Source organism: Buceros rhinoceros, unplaced genomic scaffold, assembly GCF_000710305.1.
Source record: "Buceros rhinoceros silvestris isolate BGI_N320 unplaced genomic scaffold, ASM71030v1 scaffold13523, whole genome shotgun sequence".
NCBI classification, from domain to species: Eukaryota; Metazoa; Chordata; class Aves; order Bucerotiformes; family Bucerotidae; genus Buceros; species Buceros rhinoceros.
The window spans coordinates 79,580-94,501 of record NW_010405463.1 but is presented as its reverse complement, the minus strand read 5'-3'; the positions used below and the strand labels follow the sequence as shown (position 1 = coordinate 94,501).

At 36.7% G+C, this 14,922-nt stretch overlaps 1 protein-coding gene across 3 annotated transcripts in view; it reads left to right on the top strand.

The window, feature by feature from the left end:
- The first annotated feature begins 338 nt into the window (after positions 1-338).
- Positions 339-14,922, top strand: part of EFTUD1 (elongation factor Tu GTP binding domain containing 1) — a 69,275-nt gene continuing 54,691 nt past the window's right edge. For 2 of the 3 annotated variants that reach the window (XM_010133754.1, XM_010133755.1), the window contains exons 1-11: positions 339-429; positions 1,114-1,181; positions 1,375-1,459; positions 1,768-1,901; positions 2,484-2,621; positions 3,492-3,706; positions 7,751-7,874; positions 8,694-8,770; positions 8,915-9,051; positions 9,856-9,978; positions 11,528-11,627. In XM_010133754.1, the coding sequence (XP_010132056.1) occupies positions 339-429; positions 1,114-1,181; positions 1,375-1,459; positions 1,768-1,901; positions 2,484-2,621; positions 3,492-3,706; positions 7,751-7,874; positions 8,694-8,770; positions 8,915-9,051; positions 9,856-9,978; positions 11,528-11,627 (1,292 nt within the window). The remainder of the gene's footprint in view (positions 430-1,113; positions 1,182-1,374; positions 1,460-1,767; positions 1,902-2,483; positions 2,622-3,491; positions 3,707-7,750; positions 7,875-8,693; positions 8,771-8,914; positions 9,052-9,855; positions 9,979-11,527; positions 11,628-14,922) is intronic. The other variant, XM_010133756.1, reaches the window with a different exon arrangement.

The window sequence follows — 14,922 nt, the reverse complement described above, 5'->3', positions numbered from 1 at the left end:
GGGACGGAGGAGGCAGCCCCTGCGTTTGTGCGGCCTGGGTGTAAAGCGTGAGGTTGTGCCTCTGCGGGCACCTCCGGGTGCGGGGAGGCGGGGCCGCTGTGCGTGTAGACCTGGGGAGAAACCGTCCAAAGGCCGGGGGAGACGCAGCCGTGTCCCTGTTGTGTACGGTGCTCGTGTCCGAGGGGTGGTACAGGGAGCTTCCGCGGAACGTGACACAGCCCACGTGTCAGAGGAGTAGCTATTATCACAGTTTACGTAATGAAAAACAATTTAAAAAGCTGTTTCTAAAGTCGCTTTCTGTATAAAACACTTCTCTGTGTTCACGGAATTAGGTAACCATGGTGCTCACAAGTGTGGGGAAGATGGTTGCCCTCCAGAAGCAGACTTCTGGAATCAGGAATATCTGTATATTAGCCCACGTGGATCATGGTAAGGCAGGTGTCTGAGCGGCAGAGACTTGTCGGGAGAACATGGATGTGTGTTTGAGTGGTGGTGAGGTACTTTGGTCACTGTTCCAGAGCTACAGGTTTGCGTGGATTTAGCTTTAAACTGTCTTAACCCTGATCCTGAGAAGTGAATTTGCTTCATGGACCTTTCTTTTTTCCTGGTGCAGTTTATCTTTATAGAACTTACAAGACATTACACTGTAATAGTCTGGAATAGTTGAAACTGAATGTTTTCTTGTCTAGTGATGCTGAATGTTGGCATGAATTAAGTAGTTAAATATCCGTGTGTGTAAGGTCGGCTGTTGTATTTCTGTTTAATGGAAGAAGTTTGTTAAATAGGTGGGAATAATAAATGCTTGTTTATGATACAAATCTTGTGTCTAGTTGGATCATGTTTTGCTGTTCTGATGTACTGTTTGTTATTTCAACTGCTTTTCTGGTCCCGACAGGCAAGGTTGCATCCACTCTTCAAAAATAATTTTGTGTGCACCCAACAGGTGAAGCTGAATAATCAGATTTATTTTTTTTTAAAGTTAGGTCGTACTTTTGTGGTATTTATTGACGTTGATATTGCAGAACACCAGATGTTGACAACATTCATAATATTGTTGCATCTTTTTCCGTTGTCTGTATTAATTTAAACTATGTAATTTATTTTTCTTTTCAGGCAAAACTACTCTAGCTGATTGTTTAATATCTAGCAATGGAATCATCTCTAGCCGCTTGGCAGGAAAGGTAGAGTTATACTGTCATTTTTAACAAAATTCTGGGGTGAATGTGCAAGGATTGTAAATCAGTGATGATTGAGGGAATTCCATTCCTAGTCTCGTGAAACCTCATTTCCTTACAGTCACGCTCTTTGGCACTTGATAAGTAACTTGTGATGATAATTCTACAGACTTGCCACTTGTTTTGTTTTTGTACTCAGCTGAGATATCTAGACAGTAGAGAAGATGAACAGATCCGAGGAATAACAATGAAATCTAGTGCGATTTCACTGCACTTTGTCAAAGGCAAGTTGTTGGTGCTGGCAAGTATTAACTTTAATATATGTTTTTGTTAATGTTACTGGTCTCTTCATTGTTGCTGTTGAGATCTTTTTGTATGTTTTAATTTTCTGATGATAGTTAGGCATTGAAATGTGGAGTTTGGCACAAAGCCACTGGACTGTCACCTGTCTTACTGGTGTTTTCCTTAAGTGTAATACTTACTGCAGATTTGATCCTTAGAAATTAATAATAGCTTAAGCAGTATAACCAGGTAGATTAAAGAAATATTTTTGAAAACTGTTCTGAAATGTTAATTTATTGTTTGATCCTAGGTGATCAGGAGTATCTGATTAATTTAATAGACTCCCCAGGGCACGTGGATTTTTCTTCAGAAGTATCTACTGCTGTCCGACTCTGTGATGGTTGCATCATAGTGGTGGATGCTGTTGAAGGAGTCTGTCCACAGGTGAAATAAAGTATTTTAAATAGAGGAAGAGGGTAGAGGAGGTAGAGTAAGCAAACTCTTAAGTGTATTGTATAGAAATAAAAGATGAGCTGTTTTAAGAAGTTTTGTAATACTTTTAGTAAATGACAATGTACTTAAGGTAAAAAAAGAGAGTAGTTGGTTTCATAGTTGTGCTGAAAAACTGAGCAGTGCTGGTGAGTGGTTGTAGTGGTGTAGGGTTCAGACAGCGAGTATGTGATTTTTCAGGTAATGGAATATTTGTATAGAAAAGACTTAGATGTCTTAAGAGGAATGGTATCTTTACATATGCTTTTAGGGTATTGAAGTGAAAAAATATGCAGCATAACATTGAGATTGCTTTTTTCCCATGACTTTTATAAAGAGGGATTATTTTGTTGTGGGCGGGTTTTTTGCCATGAAATTCTGCTATTTTGCAGAATATGGTAATAACTAACACTGTGTACAATGGGACTCAGATTTCTGGTTTGAATATCAACTTTTCATTTTCTTTAACATTCTATCTCTTTTGTAGTATCAAGCTTTCTGTAAAGGATTTTTTTTTAACTATTTTCTTCTTAATAGACTCAAGCAGTTCTACGGCAAGCGTGGCTAGAAAATATACGTCCAGTATTGGTGATTAATAAAATCGATCGCTTGATTGTGGAGCTCAAGCTAACCCCTCAGGAAGCATACTTGCACCTTAAGAATATCTTAGAACAGGTATTTGTGCTATGGCATCATGTTTGCACAGCAGATTTTGTCGAGGTTGTTTTCTTCCCTCATTTCTCTGCTCTTGATTAATTTTAATTATAATTTTCACTGCTGTATAGCTGGAATAAATTTAGTGCAGCCAAACCATTTTTTTCTTACTTTGTGGGATCAAGCACTATAACATCTAATTTTTAACACTGAAGTACATTTTATTTCTAGTTCGTTTTGAGCTTCACTCAGAACACCTTTGATGGAGAAAAGAGTACTACATGCCTCTTGACAGGTTATTGAGAAGAATTTTCGTTTTTAGAAATAATACGCTGAATGTTTTATTCTTCCTGTTAAATTGCTTAAACGTCTTTGGAGGTAGACAAATAATATCTTTAAACTGCTTCTGATATTGATGAATTTATTCAGGGATAAACATAATTAATCTTTTGAGTTGTAAGTTAAGTTGCCTTCAAGTTTGTTTCCCCAGAGTTTACCTTTAAGCAGTTATCTACCTGGTTTCCCTTTGCCCTCCTTTGTCGTTTATTTGTTAGCAGTAACAGGTTCCTGTTTCACCATTCCTTGTTCCAAAGTCTGTTACACATGAGACTCTGTATCTGACTCAATCCTGATGTGGCCCACTTTGACTTGGAAAGTCCACAGCAATTAAGTCAAAGCATTGATCTCATCAAACTCCTGTTTTCTTCAAATGGGCGGGATTAGATACACTAGGTCTGTGTTTCAAATTATAAAATGAATCACAGGCATGCTATCTTGTCAAAAAACCCTCCTTTTTTTGTATTTTGGAGTGTTGGGCGGAATGGCTGTTTAACTGCAGGGATTGTGAAAAAGTGAACGAATCTTAGGGTGTTTATATGTATCCTTCTGTAGATCAATGCAGTCACTGGAGCACTCTTCACCTCTAAAGTCTTAGAAGAAAGAGCTGAGAAAGAATCAGAAAGTGAAAGTATTTCAGACACTGCACCAGGAGATCAGATTTATGACTGGAGTGCTGGATTGGAAGATACTGATGATTCACATCTTTATTTTTCACCGGACCGTGGAAATGTGGTGTTTGCCAGTGCAGTTGATGGCTGGGGGTTTGGGTAAGTCTGGGATTTAGTTACTGACTTTTTTTTTTTTATCGCTTACTGCAATTAAGTATATTTTCAGTTGCTTCGTATTTCTAAAGATGTTTTTTGTATTTTTCTGTGATATGCAACTGTACATAATCAGTTCTAATATGTTGTTAACGCTGGACAGCTGAAAATACTACTGGCTTTGTCATCTGTTTGACAGGGAACCCTATTTTTCTTAGAGAGCAGCTGCTGGGCCTGCTGTGGTGTCCAGCCTAGACTGGTAAACTTGGTATTTTATTAATTGCTGACATTGATAGGCTGTAATAGGCTAGGCCAAAAGCTGCGGCAGTACCGGAGCTGTTTCATAAGTAGATTGGACCTTCCAGCTCCAGAGACAGTGACATTCATAACAAGCATAAGGCAGGCCACTGGCATCAGGGCAGCAGTTTCACCTATCGGGTTTGGTCTAGTACGGTTTTGGGTCACAGCATTACACAGGCTGTGTAAAGATTACATGTGTTCTGATTACTAGCCACAAGGTGGAGTCATCATCTTCATCATGAAAATACAATTAAAAAGATAGTAATACAGTGCATGTCTTTTTTTTTTTTTTTGAAGGTTTTGCAAAATTAAAGTCAGCACCAGGATTTTTAAGTCAAACTCAAGCTCTTAAATAAGGTTCCAGAGTTACACAATAATTTCTTATCACTGTAGAGGAAAGGGAAAATAAAATGGGCTATTTTATTTTAATTATGTGTCATGAGTAATAATAATTCACAAAAAGAAAAAACTAGAATATATGTGTGTCAGGAAATTCTGGCATGTTCTTTAGTCTGGAAGAGATCTTTTCATAAAGGATGTAAGTGAGGAGATACTTTTTCACTTCTGAAGGCTAGAGGGGGCTTTCTGGTGCCTTTGGTGGTCTGCACATTAACACACATCTTACCTGAAGTTCTCCACTCCCATATGGTGTACGCAGTCGTTCTCCTGGGTTATGATGTGCAGGGAGACAGTGTTTTGATTTCTGCAGCCTCTAGCTTTCCTGACTTGTAACTTTCCATTGAAATTCCATGGAAAACATGGATTACAGTAGTAGCATGTTGTTAAACAGAGTATTTGGGATGCAACTGTTACAAACTTGTTTACGTGAACATTTTCTTTAGAGGATGTTGAAATGATTTAGAGCTATCTGCTACTTTTGTCCTCTGTGGATAAAGACTGGGCAATTTGCAGCTTGCTTTTAAGTGTTTTGGATACTGATAAAGCCTGGGGAAGGGAATAAATGAAAGCAAAGAGCTAAGTTTTTGTTTGGGGAAGTTCAAAGGTGGCCTAGGTTTAAGTTAGTATTTGAACTACACTGCCAGGGAATGCTAAACGTTAAGAAAAATGTTTCTTGAAGAAAGCAATTCAGCAGAGTACTTTGTTACAATAAGTAGAACTATAAACTTGAAAGCAGTTTAAAAGCTATTTCTTTAGATCAAGCTACTTGATATTTGCAAGTAAATGATCAACCATTAAGATTTGAGCTATATTCTGATATAAGCATGTGGTCATTAACACTCTAGGATCACCTTTGTAATGACGAAGCAAATATGTTGTTCTTAAATGGTAGATGAATATAATGGTTATTTTTGTAAGAGTGAGACTTTAGGTAGTTATCTTCCTTTCATGATTTCTTTTCTTCTGATAATTTCTATGCAGATAGAATTAAATTTCTTACAAATGTAGCAGGAAATATATTTGTTTCTCCAGTTCAGAAGTTTAGCAAAAATACTTCCATTTGAACTGTTTGACAGAGGAGTTTACTCTGTGCTGTACTTTAGGGTATGCATCTCATTTGTAATAGCACTGACGTATATATATGGAGAGGTGGCGAAGAAAATTTCTCTAAACCAGTGCTTAGGGCTTGAGAGTCCTTATTTGTTGTTTTCAGAGATAAATACCCATGTTAATTTTCTTTTTAAAATTATTTTTCCCCTAAAGCTTTTAGCACTTGATATGTGTTAGTAACTGGTGTTTCTGCAGAGTGGAATGTGTGATAGATGCTTAATGGTACCTGCTAGGGTAATCTGAAATGGAGTGGTAACTGGTCAAGCTTCAGTTGTATCTTTGCATTTCCTACATCCCTGGCTCTTGAAATGTTTGTCAGGTGGCTTGAACCTTACTTGCAGAGTTTCTATTAGGCTGAAATCTAAGTATTTGTTGTAATTTACCTTCAAATGGGAGGACAAAATGGACGAGGTATGACCTGTTCGTATTTTTGTGACTGGTATATCGGTATGCTAGAGAAAATCGGCAGGCTTCCGGTTTGCCAGTGCTATACTGATACAAGATGAACTTAAACAACGTAAAATGCTTTTATCGAATATGAAACCAAACCCCATGTTTGCTAAGATTTCCCAAATTTTAATCCTCTTCTGCTTTATATATTGAAACTTTTTAAAGAATATATTTATTGAACTATTCATGTGCAAGATTGTCTCAGCCAAAAGCATTTATGTATCTAACTTCGGCAAGAGGCATTGGTATTCTGCTGCTGGGTCTGGGTCGAGCTGTTTATACGTTATACAATAGACTAATTGTGTTAAACTGTTCTCTGTGCCACAAAATGTGCCTACAGCTTGGACAAATAACAGGGCTTCTATCTGCTAGTTTTCTTGTTAGTACCTGCCCTATTTCTCTATTTTCCCCTCACATCCTGAAAATATTTAATGTATTTGGTGAAGCTAAGTGAAGATTGTTGGCTTTTTGATACTGCTTTGTTTCTTGTGATGAATTGGTGAGCCTTGCTTGTGATAAATCATTTAAGAGAGGGGAAAGGAACATTCTTCCTCAATTAATTTCAAGAGGTACTTCTGGACTGCTAGCAGCACCGTGTGGTGAAATAAAGATCAGCAGAACATTTTCTTAAACCAGGGCAAGCCTTGTCTGCAGTTATGTGATTGTGGGTTCTGTTCCTAAAGGTATTTATGACTTGTTACGGCAGAGAAAAAATAAGCCATTAGGCAGTGCCAGCTTCATCCAGTGTGATTAGTACGTATGGTTTTCTCATAATAATCGAGTGTTGAAAAATGCCATAAATACATATGCAGGAACTGCTGGCACAAGAATCTTGAAAGTTCTCCCCATGGTCAGAGTTTTGGGGTGGTTTCTGGAAAAAAACCTCTCCGTTTTGGTCTCAGTTCAGAACTCATAGCTTATGTCTTACTGATGTGGACAGGTCCTTTTCTAGGTATGTAGAAATTTAAGATTTCTGGATTTCAGAGAATAGATTATCAAATATCATTGCTCCTTAAGTAGGATTGTTCTGATTGTAAATGTATAGTTTTGTTTCTATATGCAAAGAGAGCAGATATCTGGAAATTTTTTCTATTACTGCTCACTGAACATTTTCAGCAGGGCGATGAGAGAATGTTCAGGACTCCCTCTTTAGGTCCTAAACAGCATGCTTTTATTAACTCACGGGGACCACTGAACGGGCACAGTTGGCTTTATAACATAATTATGGCATTACAATTTTTATATTATTTTCTGTGGTTTACTCATTATTAAAGCAATGATTTGAATAACAAGAAGTGCCATAAGCAGTTAATATAAAAAATAATTACCTCCATCTGATGGCTCAAGTGTGGCTCAAAAGAATAGATGTTTTTTAACTTGTACCGTTCTGGTCACAGACCATAATTGAATGTGTCACGGGGCATCTTTCACAGGATAAGTTTGCAAGTCATCACATAAATACTTTAGAACTTTTTTATTATGCTTTTGAGTTTTTACTGTGGGGGTAGTACACAAATATTTATTTCAAGTAAACAAGTTCAGCCTTGAAGCTGACTGGAAACAAAACAAAAATATATAAATACTGTGGACATTTTTGACCGGTTATGACTAAATATTTTTGCAGGTGTAAATGTTAACATGAGCTAAAGTGAAAACAACTGGAAAAATGGGAATAAAACAAGTATTTGAGATTTGTGTGTGATTTTCACTTAAGCTGTCCGTTGCTTAGGCTGATAAGCACATGTGAACAGCATTGCACTTCTATCAAGATGTGTTTTTGTTTCCTTTCAGCATTGAGCATTTTGCCAAACTGTACAGCCAAAAGATTGGAATCAAGCCTGCAGTACTTCTGAAGACTTTATGGGGAGATTATTATCTAAACACAAAAGCAAAGAAGATAATGAAAGGTGATCAGGTAGGGACATTGTCAGAAATGCTACCCGGTTTTTATTTTGTTGGCTTTTTTAGTTTGGAGTTTTTTTAAATTCTATTCCTCATAGTGTATTCTGAAAATTGACCTCAGTACCTTGTCACTCAGCGACAGTAGAGGTATAAAGTTACTAGGATAGCCCTGGAGAAGATAACATTCTGAGAAAATTGACCATTCAAAGGCTGCATGGCATCTAGCAGTGCTCACAGTTGCTCTGGAATGTCTCTGTTCACAAAATCAGGGATGTTCCAGCTTCAAGGATTCAGCATAGAGCGCAAAACACAAGACTGACAGTGTAGAAATGAAAGTAGTGAGGGAGTCTCTGTCTTTGAGAGAGTCCTTGTGGAAGTCCTTCAACAGCTCAGGATTTGAGATATTCATGTTTATCTTGGTATTTAGAATTTAGAAAATCTTCTTAGCCTTAGTGAAATCCCATTGAATGCTATACTGAAAACCTAGCCCGAAAACTACACTTCTCTTGCCTTAAGCTTTCCCACCACTAAAAGTTAAGAGAGGAGAAGGGAGTGTCCCTATTTTCATTTAATGATGATTTTTTTGTGTTTTCTTAAGTGAGGATTAATAGCTATAAAGATGATGATAACCAGGCTCAAGGTAGACATGTTCTGTATTCATTGGGCTCTTCTGAATTTGAAACCCCTGTAGTTCACTTTTGAATTTCGTGTTTATTTTCTGCCTTCCACCATTGTTATAAGACAGACTGTTGATGTACACGGTGATCTTGTGTAGGAACAGGTAACTGTCTTGATTTTGAGTAAAGGTTTTATATGCTCTGTGTTCTACCAGTCAAAAGGAAAGAAACCTTTGTTTGTGCAGTTGGTGCTGGACAACATATGGAGTCTGTATGAAGCTGTTATGAAAAGGTAAGAAGGATCTATAAAACCTTCATGGAATCTCTTTCCATGTGCTGTGGTGATTTTTTAAATAATCAAACAAGAAATGTTGTAGATGCTTGTTATGTATCACTGCTCTTGGGGGTTTTTACATATTTATTATTTTCTTTACAGAGACAAAGAAAAAATTGAAAAGATAGTCACCTCTTTGGGATTAAAAATTGGTGCACGTGAGTCACGGCATACAGACCCTAAAGTTCAGCTTAATGCCATTTGTAGTCAATGGCTACCGATATCTGATGCAGTCCTCTGTATCCTTAAGGAAGATACTACTTTTTGTTCTACTGGCAGTTTTTAGACTTCAGAGAATGCTCACGTATTTCAGTGCATGATTTGGTATGATCTGTTCTCTTTTTTCACGCCTGTGCCTATGCTAGCTGGACCTGTCTTCTTACCTGTAATATTAAATTATGTATCTACTGCTAGTCTTACATTTCTACCAACTTCACACTTTTGCATACATTATTTTTTGAGAAAAAATAAGTTATGAAACTGGAGACAGTTTAACCACACACTTTCACTGTCTAGTTTTATATACATATTTTAGTGTTTTTCCTGAACCAATCTCCTTTTTATAATAGTATCTTAGGGCTTCTGTCCATGAGCTTCTGTAAGTAACTGGTCTTACGTTTTAGGTGTGCGCATTGTTAATCCAAGATCAGCCTTTGCTGTTTGCTGCATAGGCATTCTTCTCTTTGCTTATAATAGCATACACGTTACATTATAGTGGGTTTGCACAAATTATTGATGTATAGATACTAATTAGCTCTATAAATCTTGCCCCAGCTGTACTGTTCTTAGTTTCCCAGTTGCACATCGGGTGAGCCACCCCTGCTCAACTATCCATTCTGCCGCTGGACAAATGCCAGAAATTGTTGCTGGCTTGAGAGGGAGCTGTATGCACTGGGACAGACCGAGCTGGATTTTAGCTCTGTTGTGGCTGGCAGTTGGTGGATGAACTTGATTTAAAGAAACAAACATTGAAAGCATTTGTCTTCTTTTTATTTGCATTCGGTAAGGAAATATAAATATGGATCCTTAGCAATGTGTTTTAGCGATGGTGTGTAATAAACTTCCCAGTCCTCTTGACATCACTGCAGAGAGAGTGGAAAAGCTGATGTGTGTTGGAGCTAGAACATTCGATTCTTTGCCACCTGAAACTCAGGAACTGAAAAGTGGTGAGTAGGTGTTCTCCCATTCACATGAAGGTTGTTTCTCTCTCGGTGGTTTTGTTTCTCTTTGGATCATAAAATTTGTGGTAAGTTCTACTTAGATTTACAGTTATTTTATGTGTAGTTACCTTGTTGACATCTGTTAGTGATGTGACAGATGAGAACTGCTGAAGCTGAATGAAGTATTTAGCAGAACTGAAAATCAAAGTTGAAACAGATGATATGGATGTAATGCTCAATGGTGAGCAAACTCATATTTCTACATGTATATGTGGTAATCTTTTCTGTGGGCTAGGACGTTCTAGATAAAATCAAGTGATGTTTTTCCCCCAGATTTGGTAGTCTGAAAAAGTGTTCCAAATTGATCTTTTCTGATAGATTTGTAGGGTCAAATAGGCCTTATATGTATTTTATTGTTCTGCAAACATTATTTCTAACTGAAGAGAATACAACAGAATAGGTTTTTGTCATAAGGTAGTAAATGTTCTCTCATAATTCAACAGGTAGTTTAAGTAACCATTAAAAACATTTTTTAGCTTTGTATGTGTAGTGAAAGGTGTTTATTGAACAGAGTTCAAAGGTGTTTTGAAGAGAGCTTCAAGATATCTGAAGGGGTGAGGTATCAAATGTTGATTTCTCATGAGATGTGAATGTCAAATTGACAGGCTGTTAGGAACTGTTTCCCAGGGGTGAGGCAAGGGATACTGTCATCCTTTACTGAACATTGACAGATACTGTATTCTCCAACACTGTTCAGTATTCTATCAGCTTAAGTTAATTAGAAGAAATTTGCTTCTGTAAACTGGGATCTTACTGCTCTTGGTTATGAAAAAATAGCACACTTCACATTTAGTGAATATCTTGATAATTTTTGCAATTTTGTTTGCCTAAGCACTTTACAATGTAGTCTTTTCATATATCAGCTAAAAGGGAGAAATGTAGAAGACAATTTGTCTTCTGTATTGTTAGAAGTTTTGCATGGTGGTGTGTCTGTTTTGGATTTGATAATGTGTTCCAAGTTGCATGAAAAAAAAATTATGGAAATTTTGTAAGTATTGAATGAGTTGTGTGTGGGTCTTTCGTCCTTTGAGGAATACCCTTTCCTGCAGTTAAGTTGTTCGGATTTTGTGAAGACTTGGGCATCTGGACATTTGCGAGGCTTCCTCTTTTGGTTTGAGAGAAGGGAGAACGCTTTTAGGTGCTGAATAAATAGCTCAGTCTTAATGCTAAGCTGCTTGTTTTTCATTCTAATCTAAACCAGCCTATGAAACAAACTTTAAATATCAGAACAGTGCATTTATTTGGAGTATGTGTAGTTTGTTGTGAAGAGTTCTATTTTTACAGTTCTGCTCGTTTTATCTTACTGTGAAACAGACTTGAAGATATCAAATGATGAGTAATTTTCTGCTTTTCCTGTTAATTTGTCTTTAGCCTATTATCCATTGGAAAGGAAAATAAAAAATAAATTCCTATTATGGAATTCATGGAAAGCAGTATTTTTGTTCTCAATATTGGGACAAAATTGTTCAAATAACTTTATTTTATGTTTCTTCAGCTTTTATGAAATGCAGTAGTGAAGGAACAGCCCCAGTTATTGTTTTTGTTTCCAAAATGTTTCCTGTTGATGCAAAGGCATTACCACACAATAAACCAAGGTAAGAAAATGTATCATTTGACATTTTGATCTACATTAGATACCTGTAGGAAAAAAAAGCTCTGTTACAAGTGTGGATAAATTGTTTTAGGCCTGAGAAAATAATTCATGAATTCTTAAGATATAATAAAATCTTTTCAGCAAGTAGAGATTTTCTGAATGCATTCAAGAGATCACTTGTTTAATCATGTTAGTTTTAGAAGATTTAGCAAATTTGTTCAGGAGTAGGAATGGCGTTTGTTGGAGAAAGATACTTTTGTCCAAATAGTTCATCCTATTGCATGCATTGTATGCTGTATCAGGATGTTTGGTTGAAAATACAATTGCATTGTAATGATTTCTTAGTTTCTCAGTAAGGTTGTGCTGGCATCATCATAACAGCTTGCATTTGACCAAGAAGCACTTGGCACCAAATCTGGTGTAATAGCTAAGCGATCATCCAGTCCATTGCAAGTGCAAAATAAAGCAGGTTAGTTAAAGTAGTCTAAACCTCGACTGACTTTTTGCAGTGAACTGAAAGGCATTAATGCACTTAAAAAGATTTTCTTCTGGGAGGTTTGGAAGATTTTTTTTGTTACAACTTTTTATTGTTTAATGACCATTTTATATTCTTTGAGGGGTAGATACTTCTTGATTTCATTTCCCTGACATAACTGCATTACATTTGTCTGAAGCTGTCTGCTTTTTTACAGAAGAAATATACTTTCCTGATGAGTTTATAAGAATGGAATTCATTTTAATCTTCATCCCTCTAAGCCTCTGGAGCATTTTCTTTTAATACAAAAGCATCAACTTTTGTGTTAACTGGCCATTTTATGTTTCTCTGGGATTGTCACTGTACAGTGAAGTAATATAGAATATATAAATCTTTCCATTAAATCAGGCTGATTGTGATGGTTAGATCTTTGTGCAAAGAATGGAACTGTTGCTGTAGTAATATTTAAAGGCTTTACTACTCTCTTAGGTTTTTCATGCACTTTCTAGATGTAATTCTATTTTTTCTTACCACACTTATGTATGAATCTTCCACCAAAACCATTTTTTGCACAAAGTCTGAATTCAGGGAAAAGGTGCATTGCATTTATGGATTAACCAGACACTAGATGGTGCAGTTTTGCTTTGAGTTCTCTGCTTAAATGTGTCTGAAACAAGAGTTCTTGCTCAGGTGCTGGTGTAACACAGCAGTGCCGTTCCTGCTTTGTCTGCTTTCTTGAATATATGCTCTAGTTATCAGAGAAGACTACACTGAGGCCATCACTCTCTGTTCTGTCACTGTTAATGACCTGTTCCTTTATTTGTTGGAAGGATCGGGATTCTTTGACGTGATGAGGCTGTAATACAGAGGCGAAAGGGACTTTTACATACACTAGATACAGAAAGTCTTGGAGGTATCTTCAAGATTTTAGGCAAAATTAAAAAAAAAAAAAAGAAAAGCTGGCTACTGCAGGTCCTGATGGGGTTTTATTTCATTCTGTGTCATTTCCTTATGAGCACTGTGCCTTATGGATAAGCTTTCCTTCCATGTCTCCTCCGATATCCACCTTATATTTTTATTGGTGTTTTTTTTCTGTTCTCTTCAGTCATCCCACTTCAGGGAGGGAGCTGTTTTACATGTGTGGTTATATGGCGTGTGTTAAACTTTTATTTTTTTAAAAATGAGAAAAAGTTCCTCAAAAGGACAAAATAAATTTGCCATGTATTGCGATTCATAATATGTGTATGATTAGCTGTTTTGGTTTTTTTTTTTTGTGAATGATGCATTCAGGACAGAAGTCTGTGCATTGTGCTTAGTTGTGTATTCTCCTTAGATAAAAAAATGCTGCTTTCAATTTTATTGGTTTCCCAAATGCAAATGCGATTGTATTTTTGCACTCTGATACATATTGTGTAACAAATCTGTAATTCTGATCATCAATCTGGCTTAAAAAACCTAAGATGTTTACTGAGTGAGTGGAGGATTGCCATTGACTGCTGGTCCAAGCCATGCAGAGCTGTTCAAAAAATCCAAATGGTATTTTTAAGCATGTTAATGCATGTAAAAAACCTGAGATTTTTCTCCAGGTTTGTCCTTTTTTTTTCTTTTTTGGAAGACTTACACTCTTCTAATTCCAGAAGAAAAAGGAGATCTGTGCTACTGTGATGTTACCTTTTTTGTAAATTTCTCTGAAGCTACAAATTGACTTTGCAGTTTTTATAATTTGCCTTATTTCTACCATCTGCTTGTAATACTTCTTAAGCATAGGTCAGGAAAAGCAAAAAGTTCTTCTTAGTCCAGGGTGTACAGTAAATGATATCGAAGGTTGGATTTTAATTAAAACAACCTCCTTTGAGACTGCTGTTGGCAACCAATATCTCCTAGAAGGTGACTTAAAAAATAAATAGGTCCTATACTAAAACTACTATGTTTTTGCTTTTACTGTTTAAATAATAAAGTTTGTCAGCTGTTACAACACTAGAAAACATGGGAAAATAATTTGTGCTCAGGTTACAACAGGTTGGCAGCTGATACTTGTCTTTGGAAAGATTTGAAATTTGGCTTTTATATGGTACCAGTATGTCCCTGAGGTTTAATCAGGTTTTCTAAAGAAACAAGAATTCTGCAAATATGTTCTATTTTCCAGTTTCTTCTGTCTGAACGTCTAGTTATCTGCTACTCCTAACCAAATCAGACAAAGGTGTACATTTTCTAAAAATAGGTTGTTGGGCAGAATAGACAGACAAATTGGGACCCCTGATAAGAGAGTGTAGTGTGATCTCCTTCATTTAGATATTAAAACATCTAAAACCAAACCCAGTAGGAAGTAGGGCTGTATAGGCTTCTTTTGGAGCTACTTGCTTTGGTTATTTGATGAAGCCTGTGACTATTTATTCTTAAGCATTGCTGCGTGCAGAATTAGGTGTTCCTTCAGCATATGCTGTTTCTTTCTCTCCTTACTACCAGTGTTTTGCAGTCTAAAACAGAATGGTTGAGTGTAGGCGTATAAATAAAAGCAGAGCTTGGCATTTTGGTACAGAGTATAAATGTTCCAGTTTGCTCTTCCTGAGGTTCAGAATTCTGTCTTTAACCCACCGCAACTTAGTTACAATTGCTTTCAAGGAGTTTCAGCTGTTGCTATCTGTATTTAATGTAGAATACTGAGACAGTGTAATCTTGGGTATCAGATGTTTGTTATGATGAAATCCTCAACTAACTTGGTAGAGCTTTGTGTATGAATGTCACAGCGATGTGATGCAACGTCTGCGATAGCGGGCAAACCATGTGTGTTACTTGAAGCCCGTTGTTCTTACAATCCTGC